The 17,646-nt window shown below is 47.6% G+C and overlaps 1 protein-coding gene across 1 annotated transcript in view; it reads left to right on the forward strand.

The window, feature by feature from the left end:
- The window catches only part of EPAS1 (endothelial PAS domain protein 1), a 78,778-nt gene that overhangs the window by 44,408 nt on the left and 16,724 nt on the right, over positions 1-17,646 (forward strand). The window contains exons 2-6 of the mRNA XM_079792013.1: positions 754-944; positions 7,976-8,127; positions 8,550-8,634; positions 11,622-11,740; positions 11,831-12,036. Coding sequence (XP_079648139.1) covers positions 754-944; positions 7,976-8,127; positions 8,550-8,634; positions 11,622-11,740; positions 11,831-12,036 — 753 coding nt within the window. The remainder of the gene's footprint in view (positions 1-753; positions 945-7,975; positions 8,128-8,549; positions 8,635-11,621; positions 11,741-11,830; positions 12,037-17,646) is intronic.

The following is a 17,646-nucleotide window of genomic DNA, read 5'->3' on the forward strand; positions in this document are numbered from 1 at the left end:
TTGCAGGGGTACTTGCAAGAATTAAAGAAGCTAAAGTAGTAGTGCTTAAACCAGTGCCTGAAATATAGTAAGGCACTGTACGTATGATAGCTATAAGAATAATAGTTATTTTATTCTCTTTCTAGACTTTTTCCAATATAACATACAAGAACTATTACATATATTTCTATGAAAATTGGGTTGTACCATAGACTTTGGCAATGTTTTTATTCTCAGGATCATCCTTTCATGGACAGATTTGTTATTAACATTAGCTACCATTGATTGCTTCCAGGGGAGATAGGCCTGATGCTAAAGAGTTTACATAAATTGTCATACTTAATCCTCACAATAACTCTGTGGGGTATAATTACTGTTACGACCATTTTACAAATGAGAAAACTGAGGCTAAGCAATTTAAATAATTTGCGTATATAGAACTGGACATTCACCTCAGCCCCAAGATAACCAGGACCAGGGCCAAGGCATTGCCAGTGGATGAATTTAATTGGCAAGTCTTTGCTCAGACCCCACCATGTGAAGCCCTGTCTGGGCAGACAGGGGGAGCAAAGCAGGCAGGGAGACAGTACCCATGAGAGCAGAGCTCACAGTAGAAAGCAGGTTGTGTGGTTCAGATGACTGGTGTGAGCACGTATTGGTTCAATGTGAGAGCTTGGTCATACCATGGGTGGGGATCCCTCGGGATGCCTTGATCCAAGGGTATGATAGAATGACAGTGACATTGTAGGACTAACCCCTTCTCTCTCAATCTAGGAGTAGCTCGGAGAGGAGGAAGGAGAAGTCCCGGGATGCAGCAAGGTGCCGAAGGAGCAAGGAGACGGAGGTCTTCTACGAGCTGGCCCACGAGCTGCCCTTGCCTCACAGTGTGAGCTCCCACCTGGACAAGGCCTCCATCATGCGGCTGGCTATCAGCTTCCTGCGAACACACAAGCTCCTGTCCTCAGGTGAGGCTGGTAGATGCGCCCAGTAGGCTCCGTTGTGTCAGAGTTAGAAGGCCACTGGGAAGGTCTCCCCACCCAGGAACTCCCACTCTGCAAAACTTCTACCCACAGAAACACCATCATCAGTGCTTTACTCCTTCATGTTACACCCCTCCCTTCCAGCAATGACCTTTACCCTGAATACAGCCATGAGATGAAGGGCAAGGACGGGACCAAAGAAATGCATGGGCACCTGGAGGCTAAGAGGAGAGGGGGGCTGGGAGAACAAAGCAGCTTTTGCTGGCCTCTCAGCTGCTTTCCCATTGGCTGTATCTCCCAGCTACCTTCTCCAAAAGGGCAGAGATGTGCCCAGACGGTCTTCCCCTCTTCCTAGCCAATACGCCAGGCCAATTATTTGGTGCCTCTGCTCTTGGTTTCCTCAACTGTAAAAAGAGGTTAAAAATGCATGTTGCATAGGGTGTCGGTGAGAATTAACCAAGATGCTGTCTTTAAGGCGCCTGGCCCAGCCACACTCATTCACGCTGGGGCGTCTTTGACGGATAACAACCTCCCCGTGGAACTAACTCATTCTCACCCTCCCTGGTATCTCTGTAAGTCTCAAGTTCACAAAACATTTTTTTTTTTTCCCGCAGAGTTTACATTCTTCATAAAGCCATTTCCTGTTAGTCCTGACCGAAGGAGATGGCCTCAGGAATTTCCCAGTTTCGGATCTTATGCGACAGTCCCATTTAGTTGGTCAATTTTGTAAGGAATCAGGGCGGTGGGTAGTGTCGCCTGTTGTGGCACTCCAGGTTGGCAGCATCCAAGGTAGTGAGGGCGAGGGAGGCGGGCAGGGAAGGGAAGGGAAGGTTCTCAGTTTGATGGTTGGTTTTCAGTTTTCCTGAGTGAGCAGGGTGCCTTGGAGCCGGGTGGATTCCGCCATCCTGTTATGAAGTGGCTATTCTGGGAAAGTAACCCTGAGCAAGGGGAATCCAGCGTGAGGTTGGGAGGCCAGACGGACAAATGCTATTCTGGGCCCTGGAGCACAGGAAGGATGTGAGGAAAAGACTTTCAGAAAATAGGATGACGGCTCAGTGGGACCGAGGGTTGGAGGGCTCAGCCTGTACTGTGAGTGCAAAGAATCTTGGAAAAGTACAGACAGGAGGGGGAGAACCAAGGGCGCAGACAGACTCTATAAAATACTTTCAAGGAAACAATGCAAAGCTGTGGGAGATTCGTTGTCAGACATGCTACAGAAAGAGGGAACAATGGGTTGAAGTGTAGGAAGGGCCTGGAGATGCCATCTCAGGGGACACGTGTACCTCTTTCTTTTAAAGAGGCTCATCTCCTGGGGCAGGTCAGGGCAGTATCTGAATCTGCTCTACACATACACAGAGTCAGCAGTGGAAAATTTAATAACTAGATGAAGACCCTTCTTGTCACCCAGAGACATCTTCTCAACTTCCTAGTAGTGGTACTTGAAATTCTGCTCTTAGACATTAATTCCTTTGAGTTAATCATTGCTTCCTTCCACCACCATCCCCCATTCCTCCACCAACAGAGAGCCCCAGAAAGGTTAATACATTAATCCTGGGACACCTCTCGGATTGAATTTGGACTGTCGAACGTTTCACAGATGATGAAACCTGAAGCACAGAGAAGCCAAGGTTGCCCAAAGTCACACACTTGGGACAGGGCGAATCTGTGCCTGAAATTCAAGTCGTTCTACGTCTTGGTCCATCTTGGGAAAAATACCCAGGAGGGCAGGTCCTTTCTGCAACCTGAGCAGGCGCAGATGTTGACAAGGACTGGGTATGTGTGGAAGAGGAGGGGAAAGGCAGGGAACCAAAGGCAGGGAACCAGGATCATCTTGCCCAAGAGCTGACAATGGTTCCATCTTGGAGCCCTGACCCAGAAGTTAAGGAGACATTTTTAAGATAACGAAGCTCTGGACCAAGAGATTTTTCCTGGTTGAACTGTGGCGTCTACCAGCTGGAGCTTTAGGGCAGTCACGTTGGCTTTGTCTTTTGACGGGCTGCCTGGTCCATCTTGGGAAAAATACCCAGGAGGGCAGGTCCTTTCTGCAACCTGGGCAGGCACAGATGTTGACAAGGACTGGGTGTGTGTGGAAAAGGAGGGGAAAGGCAGGGAACCAAAGTTAAATGGAGGTGCTCGGGGCTGACCCTAAGCAGTGGGGAGGGGAGGAGGTCCTCACCCATTTGGTGAGTTGTTCCTGTCCTTTCTGTTAGTGTGCATGGCCTTGTTTTCCATGTTCTCCCACCCATAAGCCTCTCAGTGGTTCAGAAGCTGACTTTGAGAGGACCCTGCCTCAGAGGCTGAGCACGTCTTGCACGTGTGCTGACGGGAACCCCCTGTGCGCCAGACACGCCAAGGGAGATAGGAGCAGAGTGGCCACAGCGAGACCTCACATCTCCACTCGGGAGCCTTTGTTGCAAGTTGTGGACGCAAACTGCCTGCCCTCTGGCTGGGCTCGGCCCCGGACCAACAAGAGTCCTCAGCATGCCAGCTCTGGTCCTCTCTGTCCCAAAGTAAGAAATGGCAGGGAAGGATACAAAGCCATCTGGTCCTGGTGTCCTTGAAGGAGCAGTTCCCATACGACAAGCATCGCCCGGAGGAGGAGGAGATAGATGGCTTTCGGTGTCCCTTTCTCTCCCCTCCCTCCCAGGCTCCCACCACACGTTCCCTCAACCTGTTGTTGAAATTGTTTCCAGGAATTGGGTGGGAGACACAGGATCTTTTTCTTTCCGAGTCATAGTTTGCTTTTTCAACACACATGGCTCAATGAAAAGGAGCAAGGATTTGTGGGCAGATAGACCCGAGTCGGAATCTCGGTCTGGCTGCTTTTTCTCTGCAGCCTTGTGGGAATTTCTTTCCTGTCTTTGAGCTTGACTTTCCTTGTCTGCACAGAGGGGATAACAGGACTTACCAAGTGATGCTGATAAGGACTGAGATCACAGATATAAAAACCCATATCCTCTTGCCTGCCACATACTAGGCTCTTAAGTGATAGCTTAGAAATTGAAATTACTAGGAACAAGTAAATCGATCTATAATCAGTATATATAAATAATATATATAATGACTATACTCTCCTCTTGCCTACCTTTCAGCAAATTCTGTCAAAATGCAGAGTTGCCACGCTTTTCCAGGTCAAAATAGACTCATTATTGAAACATTTCTAACAAAGGTGAGCGCTGATGTTGGTTCGTTTTGTAATAGGAAATAGCTGGTTGCATACCTCAGAGTTCAAAAGGCGAAAAAAGACCAGGCTTTTGCTTTAGAAAAGTTTCTTCTTTACTTAGTAACATGTTTCCCTTTGATTCTCACAGTAGGCTGTTCTGTGTGGGAATGTTGGAGAGGAAACCTCAACGCTAAGAAATTCAGGCTAGGAGTCTGGGCTGCCGATTGAGATTTGTATCACAGGAAGCAAACTGAAACAATAGCTTTATGATATTAGCTTCCACGCTGGGCCGAGAACAGAACACACTCTGACGGGAACATCGGTGGAAATACCACTTGATTGTCTTAAATCCTCTTTTAAGATGAGCTCTGCAAACCGTGACCAGAGGAGGGTCACTTCTGCATTCGCAGGGCACTGAGCAACTGTAAATACGCAAAATTGGCTTTTCACCCTAAAACGGATTTATTTTACTTCCCCACACTCGTATGGGGTGAAATCAAATTCATTTTCCACGAGGGCTGGGGGTTAATGTCAAGCAAGATTTCTAAAGAGAATTGTCAGGTTGATTATTGATTCATTGGCATTTGCTTGGGGAAGACATCAGTCTTAATAAGAGATTCTGATTTCCTGATCTTTAGACTATTCAGGGAAAGATATTCAAATGTGGGACAAGACATTTTAAAGTTTTTACCGTGACCTGTTCCTGCAGGAAGAGTGGAACCACGACGGGAAGTAGTGGAGGCAGACGTGGTTTCTGGTGCCTTCTTAGGATCACTTTCAGGCTTGTCTTCCTAGGTTTTCACCCCCTACTTTTTTTACCGCCCCCCCTCCCCCCTTGCCTCATTCACCCTCCAAACCAAGGCCTTTTTCTGTCCTGTTTGGAGAGGAGCTGATAAGATGATTCAGGCTAGGATGTTAATGTCTAAGAGTAGCTAATGGATAATCTCTTCTAGAGATACTGACCTTGTGTAGATCACTTCCTTAAGACTTAAACCAAAGAAGGATCTGGTCAATCAGTAGGTATTCGCTAACCCCACTCCTATGCTACAGCTTATGAAGGTTAATTCAGAGAGGTAAGATAGACTAGTAAGATAGGTAAAGAACAAAGGAATGAATCTCTAAGGGTGAACTTTCAAGGCCATCGGGGAGGCCAGAAATAACAGGTGAAACCAATACCTTCTGCCAAAGATGAGGGGAGCCCAAGCCTGCTACCTGGGAACGGTGGCGTTTACAGGTGTGGCTAATGATCCAGTAAGGGATCCCAAAGTAATTTCCTTGCGGCAACGAAGACTGCTCTTGCAGTCCGTACCCCCAGGAATTGGGGGTGGGGTGTCTGTGGCCCTGGGAGCGCTGGAGGAGAGGAATCGGTCTAAAAGGAATGAGAACTAAGACTGTCTGCCAAGCACATCCGAACCAGGAAGATCTCAGCAGAATTGCTTTTACACAGAGTCAAAGCAGTGCTGGGACCTCTCAGAGTAGGAAAGCAAGAGGGACAGCGCCTTGGGACAGCCTCGTCAGGAGCGTGTGCCCTGCCACCCTGCCACTCACCCCAGACGCCCAGCTCCTGCTGCCCGAGGGCCCGCCCCACACGGGTGGTACTGCCTGAAGGAAATGAGTGGTGCTCCGGAAAAAGTGCTCCGAAACCTCAGCCCGCGCACATCCTGGCTGTGGGGAGTCATCAAAGCCTGTTTACAGGGGCTATTTTTAGCATTAAAGGATCTTGTTGTGCTCCCTGGGCTGCGCAGGCTGCAGCTCAGCAAAGTGCCTCTGATTGTGGTGACCTGCCCTCTTCTTTGGGGTCAGACACTGAAGGGTCTTGGGAAGCAAGAGACAGACCGAAAACCCAAGGCCATTTGAAGACGCCCGTGGCAGCGTGTTGAGCGCCTCCGCTGGGGCTCTTTATTGGGCGCCAAGGGTCTTTCTCCCTGGCTGGGTAGCGTCACAGCAGTGTATCTTTGTCTCCACCAGCACCGTCCAGTCCTTGGGGGAAAGGGTTGCTCTCACTCCTCTCCACACGCTTGTACTCCCTAGGACAGGACTGAGCACAGAGTGACTACTTGGCGGCAGATACCTAATTTCCTGCTTTGCGACTAGCCCAGGGCAGACACATACATTATAGGGGCATAATAAGTGCATAATTAATTTCCCATGTGCCTAACACTGAGCCAGAGATTGGTGATGCATTAGGGAACGCACATGCTCGCAGGAAAGAGCGAGAAAAGGCAGCGGAGTCTTCAGCCGAGAGTGATGTTCATGACCCCTGGCCTCTTGCATGAAAGTCTGCCTCTATCCCACAGTCTTCACCCTCAGCTCCAGCTGACAGGGAGCCAGCCAGGTTCCTTCAGAAGCCCCCAGAGGATAAGCAGGTGCTGTGGGAGCAAACAGTCCCACAGAGGAAAGAGGCCCGGCTGTCCCCGGGTCCCCAGGGGCCCGGCCTGCTGGCTTCCTGGTCCTCCAGCCATTGTGACTTCAGTTCCAAGACGTTCTGTTTCCATTCATGGCCCCCCGAGTGCCCCTCTCCCTCCCCGCCAGAGGCCAGCTGGCCAGCTGCTGTGGCTACTTTCACCACCTCGTGGAGGCAAGTGTCCTGGGCATGGATGGAAACCAGTTTAGCTCTGTCAGAACTGTTAAAAACAGGAAATTTTAAGCAGAACTATTTCCTCTGGGCCTAGTTAACTCAAATAAGGTTGTCTTGGGATGACTCCAGATTTTGAAGTCAGTGTTGCCACTGAGATCAAAGAAATTAAAGAGAAAAAAAACCTCCCTCATAGGCCAGAAATCACAGGGCTGGCCTCTGCAGTCTGGAGGAGGTGGTCACCTATCTGGTGTCACTTAAATGGTGCTGAAAGCCTCTCCTCACCCACCCCAAAATAGGTCACCCCCTGCCAAAACAGGCTGATTCAACCAGCATTGGAATCACTCACAGGGCCTTGAATCAAGGTGGTGATTCTCAATCTGTGGTCCGAGGCCCAGCAGCTCCAACGTCACCTGGGAGCTACCTAGGGAAGCAGATCCTCAGCCCCAACTGGAGGCCTCCTGAACAGAACCCTGGGGACCGGGCCCATCGAGGGCCGCCTCATGCAGTGGGACTGTACAGGCTCCACACTTAGAAAGGTGCGGGGCCTGGTTTAATTTTTCAACAAGAGGTCCCACATTTTTACTTTGCACTGAGCCCTGCAAATTACATGGCAGTCCTGAGCCCAGAAGTCCTTGTTTTAGGAAGCCCCGAAGATGATTCGGGTATGTGCTCAAATTGGGAAGCACAGAGTTCAGTCATTAGTCTTCCTGAAGCCTCTGTTCCAGTATAGACCTTAACGGAGAGCCTAACATGGTCAGGGCAGCACCCTCACCTGGCCTCCAGTTCATTGCCATCAGTGTAGCTGACTAGTTAGTTGGCAGACGCCAAGTGAGCAGGGATCAAGTGTGGGTATGTGTGCGGTATAAGGCCATTCCCAGATGGTCTCCCTTCCTATCGGCTAGCTTCCTGCACCAGAGTGTGGAGAGGAAAGAATTTCCCTCCTTTTGTTCCATGATTTCAGCAAAACAGAGGGGAAGCCACCAGGATACTACTCTGTAGGGCCCACTCCTGACTCTAAAGGCGGGCCTGTCCCCAGAAGGGCCTGTTCTAGACCTCTGTAGAAATAGCAGCATCTGTGACTCGGGCACATTCACTGACCCTGTGTGCTCATCCCAGGCCCCCGGTTTGGGCACATGGCAGATACTTAGATGGTTGGCCGTGTGCATTTCCAGAAAAGCCCCACTCCATGCCTGTGTGCCATCCCTCTATGCCAGTCACATCTGTGTCAATACCACATTCATGCAAGCCATTCACCCCCCACCCCTCTCTTTCCAGTTTGCTCTGAAAATGAGTCCGAAGCTGAGGCTGACCAGCAGATGGACAACCTGTACCTAAAGGCCTTGGAGGGTTTCATTGCCGTGGTGACCCAGGATGGTGACATGATCTTTCTGTCGGAAAACATCAGCAAGTTCATGGGACTCACACAGGTGACCACCCGCCTCTGGGGAAATGTTTCTATTTGGGGGTAGAAATTAGTGGAAGGTTCTGATCACATCCCTCCTCACCTGTCCCTGCACATACCCACACTCCTCCCTCTCTGATCCCCAACCACAGCCTCAGAACCACACTTTCACCCCCTGGCCTTGCGTTTGGCATTGCTGAAGGCCATCCTGGGGGACAGCTCTGCTGACTAGGCTAACAGGCCAGCTCTCGTGAATCAAGTCTCTGACATCAAGGGCAGTCCTGTTACATCCGTCTGTCTGTGGACTTCACCCTGAGCTGGGAATCTGGGAAGATCTGATTCGGTCTCTTCCCTGTGTCCCAATCTAGAAGGTGGCTCAGCTTCCTCTTGGACCCTTGTACTTCCAGTGTTTGGAATACTGAAGTCCAGCCTTGTTTTTTGAAACAGGTGGAGCTAACAGGACACAGCATCTTTGACTTTACTCATCCCTGTGACCATGAGGAGATCCGTGAGAACCTGAGTCTCAAAGACGGTAAGGCATTCTTTATTGTGTCTCCTTCATTCTTGTGCCACCTGGCAGGGGATCTGTATTCCCTTTGTATATGAATGTAGGAGACATGGATCATGAGTATCATGACCCAGAAAAAAACTGACACGCAACACACTCCAGAAGAGCCTGTAAGAGATCGAGGTGCACATATTAGTAAAGGACGTGATACTGAGAAGTATCCAAGGCAGCCAGACTCCTTACATGGCAGCCCAGGGCTCCCCAAAGTGCAAAAGTGGAAGCTGCCAGAATGATGCTGAAGTGGGCACAGCATCACTGTTCCCAATTCTGTTGGTTAGAGCGAGTGACAGTTCAGCCCCGAGTCAGAGTGGGAGGGGACTACACAGGCTGAGAATATCAGGAGGCTGGCTCATTGGGGCCACCTTTGGAGACTAGCTACCCTGGAGCCAAAGACTAAATCTGGTTCCCTGTGGAGACAGGACAGGTAGATTTTGATGGAGAAGAAATTTAAAAAGTTTAGTGTATTGCAACTCTACCTGTGGGGCACCCAGTGGGTGCTGGTAGATGGGAGAGCCCATACAAGCAGAGAGCACTTAGCAATGGCAGCTGGAGTTGCTGCTTCATCTCATATAAATGGGGACATTCAAGCAAAGATATGAATGGGGATATTATCAAGACTGAGGCTTTGGGCAGAAGAGGCGGTCAGTGACTTTCAAGGTCCCGTCTGAACTTGACATCGATCACTGCCCTGGGCAGATTCTGCCCATGTCTAAACATCGCCTTTACCATCTCTCACCTGTCACTGCCATGATGTGTGCTTGTCCAACCTGAATAACAGGGGAGTGGTACTAAGCCTGCAGGGTTTGGCTGCTGTTACCATACACTCTGCAAAAGCAGACATTTTATTGGCCCACTTCCACCCTTGTTACAGACAGAGCTTACAGCCTGGGCCTGCAAAATGCAGAATTTTAACCACCCCCACACCCCACCCACCCACTGACCTCTCATACAGCCCCATCCTCTCCACCTGAAGACCTCGGACCACCGAGCTCCTAGAGCACACAGCCTAGAGAGCACTCCATGGGCTGGTCCATGTCTTCTCTGCACTCTGAGGACTTCTTTTCTGGTTCTGTGGGGAAGGGGCTACCAGACTCTGAATCCCTTCCTGAAGCAGGTGTTTGAAGCCTGGGAAAACCAAAGTGTCTTTTATATTCTTTGCTCCAGAAACCCATTGGTCCTTGGGTTCTCAATCTCTAGTCTCTGTCTGACCATGTGACCTGAACCAAGTCCCTTCATTACTCGGTTCCTTGGAATCTTTCTTTTCAAATTGGCAGTATTGAACCAGGCAAAGTCTAGAACCTTCCAGCTCTCCAGTGCCATGATTCACAGCATGATCCTAGTCTATTTATCTAAGTAAACTTTAGGTCTCTTGGTCCACGTTTCCAGGACTTGGTATCAAACTCAGTAAATCAGCAAGCAGATCCTTATTGAAGGTGCCGGCCTGAATGGACTCATAATCTGGAAGCAAAGGGTTAGTGTGAGCAGCAAGAGGAAGATAAGACCAGGAGGCAGATTGTGAAAAACTTTGAAGGCCAGGTGGAGGGCCTCGAACTTTATCCTGTAGACAGCGGGGAGCTATTGGAGGTTTTTGAGCAGGGGTGGAGTAATCTGATTGGAGCTGTGTTTAGAAAGATTAATCAAATGCTAGAATGGCAAGAATCCAGAGGCTAACAAGTTAGGAGGCCACGGGAATAATAACCCAAACTACAGCCACACTCATCTCCAGACTTGAGCTGGTTTTGGTGGTGGGCCAGGCCCCAAGAACATCTCATGATATGCCAACCCCACCTACGAAAATTAAAATTGTAGGAAACATCATTAAGTATGGAGGGCATGGTTTTATTATCATGATGGAGGAATATTCTTTCTTTTTAAAAAAATCCACCAATTTGGTCCATTAGTGGGCTCTCCTGGGGATGTATAAGATAGAATGAAAGATGACACAATTCACTGGACACACAGATCTTTGGGGATATGACAGTCAAATAAATCACAGCCTTCTGGAGGTTTAGGTGCAGAGGCTGGTGGCTAGGCCTGGAGGGAGGAGTGAGAGTATTTGAAACAAGATTCTGAAATGTTCTCGGATGCTGGGCAGGGGGCAGGGGTGCATCTTGGGGATCCAGGATCGGGATGGTGTATAAGATAGAATTTAGACATGGACAAGGGGACTCAGATGACACTTTCTGCATTTATCAATTTGTTTTACAAAAAGCGGAGAAAGTTCTGAATGGGCAGGCTACTTGGAAACTATAAGGAAGGAAGCTATATTGTTTGTCTTGGTGATTTATTTAATTCTGGCTGAGAAAGGATATCCATGTTGAGCTAATTCTTAGAGTGGACTTGCTCACCAAATCCCAGGAGATTCCTACCAGAGGTCTGTCTGGAACTTGACATAAGTCACTTGAGGGGGAAAGCTGATGGCACATTATCCTGACTGCAGCCATGGTCGGTGGAAAATAGGGCACAGGAAGGTACAAATTCCCGTGGGACGGGAATGAGGAAAAGACAGGAGTGTGTGAGGGACATTGCTAATCTGAGAGGCATATCCCCTTGGAGTCACTGTGGTCTCACCTAGACTATCCCTTGGGATTCCTCCTAGGGAGCCTGCACCGGCCCCAGCAGAGATTTGCTGAGATTGTGGCCAATAGTCACTCATTGCCTTGCTGCTGTGAAGGGAGCACCTCCCACGGGCTTAGGTGCAATGGAAAGAAAACAGCATAACACCCCTACTCTTTAGGTGCTTGTACTCCAGTCGGGGGGCAAGCGGGAGTCGAGAAGGCTTTAGTCCATAGGCCACGATGGTCCTCAGCGTTCAGGGCAGGCTACAGGTGCTAAGAGAGCAGAGACTTGGGAAATACAAACAATACATTGCACAGACAGCACTGCAACTGGGTCCCTCTTCTGCATATCAGTGAAAAGCTCAATGGCTCTGTCCACCCTTCCTCACCCAGGCTCTGGTTTTGGGAAGAAAAGCAAAGACATGTCCACAGAGCGGGACTTCTTCATGAGGATGAAGTGCACTGTCACCAACAGAGGCCGCACCGTCAACCTCAAGTCCGCCACCTGGAAGGTAGGGCAACACCGGGCACGGGCCGAGCCCCAGATGCGCCCCGCCCCATGCTCTCAGCCCCACATCTGACCCTTCACGGCTGGTCTCCAGGTCTTGCACTGCACCGGCCAGGTGAAGGTCTACAACAACTGCCCCCCGCATGGGGGTCTCTGCGGCTACAAGGAGCCCCTGCTCTCCTGCCTCATCATCATGTGCGAGCCCATCCAGCACCCGTCACACATGGACATCCCCCTGGACAGCAAGACCTTCCTGAGCCGCCACAGCATGGACATGAAGTTCACCTACTGCGATGACAAGTAGGGCCCAGGAGCGTGTGTGCTGTGGGCAGAGAGTGTCGTGTGTGTGTGTGTGTGTGTGTGTGTGTGTGTGTGTGTGTGTTTTAGTTGTGCCAGTGATAAAGGCATGGGTCTGGGGCATAAATGTTGTATTGTTGGGATGCCAGCTTGTGGGCCTGGGTCACTGTTTCACTCCATCCATGCAGCTAAGGGATGCCTAACACCATATTTGGCTGCCCCCCATTGATTAGTGCCAGGGTCTGACTGCAGAGCTGTTTGGTGTGCGGCTCTGTTGTCATTGTTGATCACTGTGGTGTGTACATCCCTCCACATATGTGTGTCAGGCTCCTGAGGACATTTCCAGGTCAGTCTGCTTCCCCAGGAGATGAGGGGCAAGAGCTCTCCATCAGTACCTCCAATTCAGATGCCAGCAGGGAGCCGGGGCTCTGGCCGGGAGACTGCCCCACGGCCGCATGTCCTGCACGTATTCTCTTCTGTTACTGAGCTCTTCCCTTAGTCTTCGCTCCTTCTGTGTCACCTCTACTCTGGCCACTGTCCAGCCTAGTTTTGAAGGCTTTTTGACAAAGAGACCTAAGTCAGACTCTCATCCCCAAAACCAGGCCCAACTGGAAATTCTCTCATCCACAGGACATCCAGGTGTATCTAGCTTTCTTGATGGGCAGGGCCCGACTTTCCAGGCCGGGCTGTTCCTTTCCCCTGATTCTAGACTAACCTGATGTTGGCTGGCACACCTTCTTAGAATTGGCCAACTCTCTGGGACAATTTAAAAATGTCTGTAACAGCATCCTTGAGTCATTCCTGTCCCCCGGTTCTGACTATCAAGGTGCCAGGACTCACGAGTCTTGGAGGTGGTGGGAATTACATAGTTAGAAAGAAGTACTCTAACCTCAGAGGGAGAAAATGTCATGTATGAAGACTTTTGCCCTGGTGCTGACACCGTCAGCATTAATTATAGTTGTTAGCGCTGTTGTTATTGTAACGATGATGATGATTAGAGGGAAAGACTGCTCCGAAGGCAGGCACCAGAGAAACCCACGTGTGTGTAAGGTTATTTATCAGATGCAGTCTTTGTGTTCACATGAACATTCTTGGCAGAAGACAGTTTTGTAATATGCACCCCTCTGTATAGTCTTCTGAGATGACGAGGGACATCCGCTGCAGAGCCCACGTCTGGCTTCAGAGGAGCTGGTGCCCCTGAGGAGCAGCTGTAGCACCAGGGACGGGGACAGCATGTCCCCACTGTCACCCACAAGCCAGGAAAACCCTGCTGTCCTAGAAAAGAGCTTGTCGTGCCTAGATAATAGAAGAGAGGAGTTCTGTTTTGTTTTTAGCTTAAGATTTTGATTGTTGTTACAATGAAGGAAAAGAATCCTCTGGGAAGGGTAATTTGAAGTTATTCTTTATTCATTATCTTGTTTGGAATGTGTTTCGGGTCATTTCCTGAAAGCAAGCAACCTTTGGATAAAAGAGGAGGGGGGACATGAGGAATTGGGGGTGAGAGTGGTTGAAGAGGAAAGGGACACAGCCCTGACGTGGGTTCAGGGCTGGCAGGCCGAGGCTGCAGTGGCTGGGAGGGATCTGTGGTTTAGGGCTTTGAGACTCACGAGTGTGGAGGCGATACTGCGTGAGAGTTCTGTTGGTTACATTGCACTTGAAGCAAAACCTTGCCTTTCACGAAACCTGATGTCATGGCCCACGCTCCGAATTCAGTGGTGCCGGAGAGATGATGCAGAGGTATCTGAAGACCTAGAATGCTGTGCTACACAGAAGTTGTGTTTAACCGATTAGCAGATTAGTTAACAAGGGCACAGACGTGGCTTAGACAATTTATAAAGTGACTATTTTAAGTCCTTAATCCCTAAGTATTATTTCTCGATTGCTTTGATGAGGACTGGTATATTTTAGTTTTGGTAGCTTGTTTTGTTTTCATTGTTTGTATTGGGAAGGGGAAAAGCATATTTGTAGTCTCTCTCTCTCTCTCTCTCTCTCTCTCTCTCTCTCTCTCTCTCTTTCTCTCTTTCTCTCTCTCTCTCTCATATTTTCCTTAATACCCTTCCAAGATCAGTGTTTCAAAAACTAATACTTGCATCTGATAGCTAATGGGGGGGTGATTTCCCATTTTAATCATGGAATGCACTAGTTTAGTGGCATCTGACACACACAAAGGGCTATGATTTTCTACAAAGGGATTTTTTTTCCCCCAATACGGAAAATTAGAAAGAATCCGATGAAAATGTAAGTCAATCCGAATCCACAAAATCACTTTTGAGAGCATTTGGTACTTCTTCTTAGATGTGTTAAGATCACAGACCTAATCAAACAAATGAACAAAGGGTCTTGGAGGAAAAAAAAAAGAACAGAGAGGAAAAGGGAAAGAAAAATAAAAAAGAGGCAAGAAAATAGGATTCTAATCTTGTGTTTAACTCTCAAGTTTCCAAAATCAATTCACTCTGAAACATCTGAAATGGAGTGAAGGAATGCAGATGGTTCAAAATGCATTTGTCCTGCTCCTTTTAATAAAGGGTCAGAGGACTGTATTAACTCTTGTATTAATTATTTGAAACATAGCAAACATTTTAAAAGTGAATTCTATAACAATTTATATATGTCAAATGCATTTATGTGTATATAGTCAACTGCTCTAGACAGGGAGAGTCAGGTTGAGTCACAAGGTTAAGGAAGAAGAATGTCCCAGTCATCAATATAACTCATGATCTCATCTTCATTTATACTCCATTTCCTAAAACACTGAGCAACCAATTAATGAACGCTTATTTATTGAGCATCTACTCTGCATCTAACCTGTGCCAGAGACTTTTATATTAAAGAAGTAAAAGAGATGGTCCCTGACCTCTAAGAGTTTACAGTTTGATACATGAGCAACTTGATGAAACCACAGTGAATAGTACAAACTAGAGCATTCCATTCACCCAAAGGAAGACAAAAATGTGTTCATAGGTAGTTTAAATTGGGTTGCTTCTTCAATTCAGGTGGAGGTGCCATCTAGTGGTGAAAGAGAATAACTGGAAGCCAAGCCATCACGGAGGGCACAGCAAAATCTGTATTTTGCATAATCCCACTGTGATTTTGTCAGTTTTATGAGTCTTCCTATACCTTAGAAGTAAATTATAAAAGCAAATTATGTGGAGAGGATCCATATAACTGGGAGTGGAGTGGAGGGAAGGCATCAAAAGTACAGTAAAAATTTGAAAGTGACAAAGAGGGGCATGTAATCTTTATAGGCAGAGTTTCAGGGCAGTCCTGTTTTGGTATTGAATTAAGGCAGCATAGGCATAATAATATCAGAAGCATAATAAGTTTAATAAGTTGAGATGCCTGCATTTTAAATTCTGTGGCTCAAATTTATGAGTTTTTTATACTAAGAAGTGGGAATAGCAAAGATGATAATAGTGAAGATAATGCAGGTAATGTCAATGAATAAAATTAGAAAGAGCCGTGAGTTATAAAATAGATACACATCAAAACACCTGGAAGGCAAAAAATGTTGAAGTCTAGGAAGCAAACAGTTTGCTGATTCAGGCAAATTAATAGTCAAAGACTATATACTTACAGGCCTATTGAGATACATTTAACAAATTGTTTTGTTTTACTTTTTAAGAGCATGGGTGGCATCTTTAAAGTCAAGGTGATCTTTTCAGATCAATACATTACATGTCATTTTTTTTTTAGCTTAATATATAGTGTATTCTAAACATTTTTGCCTTTTCTCTAATTGGCTTTTCTCTACACATCTTATGCAAGAGGATAAGTGTGTTTCTTTAAATCCCTGAGTTAGAAGAAACTTTAAATGCTCCCCTTGTGCATCTGTGTCTCCTGCAAATGACAAAGTCTTTTTTTTTTAATGACAAAGTCTTGAAATCAGCCTCAGAGAGTCTGAGCATATACATATGAGAAGCGCTCAAGTGTTACCTGTCTAATCTAGTCTGCTTGAGATACTCCCTTACAGGGGCAGCCCTACAAATTCTCTTTGGAATTTATTTCAAAGTTTACTAGACCTTGCAATTCAAAAGCTATTCCTCCTACACACTCTGGTTCTTTCTTGCTATAATTCAAGGCAAATTTCCTCTAACTGTGTGTGGGTTCCAAGGCAATGAAAGGCATTTGGTGGCGCTCAGAGCAGGGTCAATCCAGGATTGAGCCAGGGCGACCTTCCTAGGAATAGATTCACCTGGCCGGGGACACATCACACAGACAGGATGGAAACTGATTACCCATTGACTACAGCGCTAGCTATATAGATTTCACATGATTGTGTCATATTTGAGGAAAGCACAAGGCTAAAAGTACTGTTGTTTAAAACAAAATCTGCATAAAAATATACTAAAACAGAAGGCATTTGAAATCTGAGTTAGTGAGTAGTCTGGATATGAGGAAATGCAATTTCAAAGCTGATATGCACATATAAAAACCAAAATGGGGCGAATCAAGTCTAGGAGAGACCATTGTCCAAAGGGTGGGGGGCAGGGAGGAAAACAGGCAGAGACTTTAATAGAAGTGTGGTTTATTAGCAAGTACATTCCTTGAAAAAACCAATAGGTGGTTCTAAAGAACTTAGAACTTTTATCCTATTTAGTAGTTTCAATACGCTAACCCGGTGGTCAGCAAACTCATTAGTCAACAGAGCCAAATATCAACAGTACAACGATGGAAATTTCTTTTGAGAGCCAAATTTTTTAAACTTCTTCTAACGCCACTTCTTCAAAATAGACTCGCCCAGGCCGTGGTATTTTGTGGAAGAGCCACACTCAAGGGGCCAAAGAGCCGCATGTGGCTCGCGAGCCGCCGTTTGCCGACCACGGCTCTAACCCATCTTGTTTACACGATTACTTTACTTAGCAAATCCTTTACTTGTGTGGGGAACCAGGGTGAAAACTGCAGCCAGACCTCCTTTGAGTCCGGGCAGTGGCTCCCGGGCAGTGGCTCCCGGGGTTGGGGCACTTGCTGCTGCGTCCCACAGGGATAGGCCTTTGCGGTGTCACAGGGAAGAGCAGCCGCCGCCTTATTCCTAATGGGTCTCTCCTGCCTCCTGAGGTCATGGCACGGACCCTGTAGCTGATTTTCCTCCACCTCTCGGTCACAGGTCGTCCATGTTGGAAAGAGCCTCTGATCATTTTTTAAGGGTAAAGGGCCATTGAAGAGCGATGAATCAATCCCTGTCATTTTGCATTGTGAAAGCATGACTCTCTGACTCTGAAATCCAGGCCCTGATGGTTGAACCTTGTATTTACTGGGGGTAACGCTAACTTCAGAATTCAACAACCGTTCTTTCCTATTTTGTTTTCTCTTTTTCTTCCTTCTTCCTCTGCCTCCCGCGGTTGCCTATGTCTGCATCTCCTTCCCAACCTCCCCCCGGATCTGTCTCTTTTTCCATTTTATTACTTGAGGGTGACCTTCTCACTTAAGAAATCTGGTAGGTTGAGTTTTATATTTCCTTCTTCTCTAAAAACAGAACAGCCCTACTGAGTTGACTTCTCCCTTAGTGAGCCCCCAGGGGCTCTTAATTAGAACGAAAAGAATAAATAGTTTCCCCGCCCCCGGTGGACGGAACAGATGAAACTGTTATCATAGCTCTGGAGGCTTCTCTGGGGG

This window comes from Cnephaeus nilssonii, assembly GCF_951640355.1.
Source record: "Cnephaeus nilssonii genome assembly, chromosome: 15".
NCBI lineage: Eukaryota > Metazoa > Chordata > Mammalia > Chiroptera > Vespertilionidae > Cnephaeus > Cnephaeus nilssonii.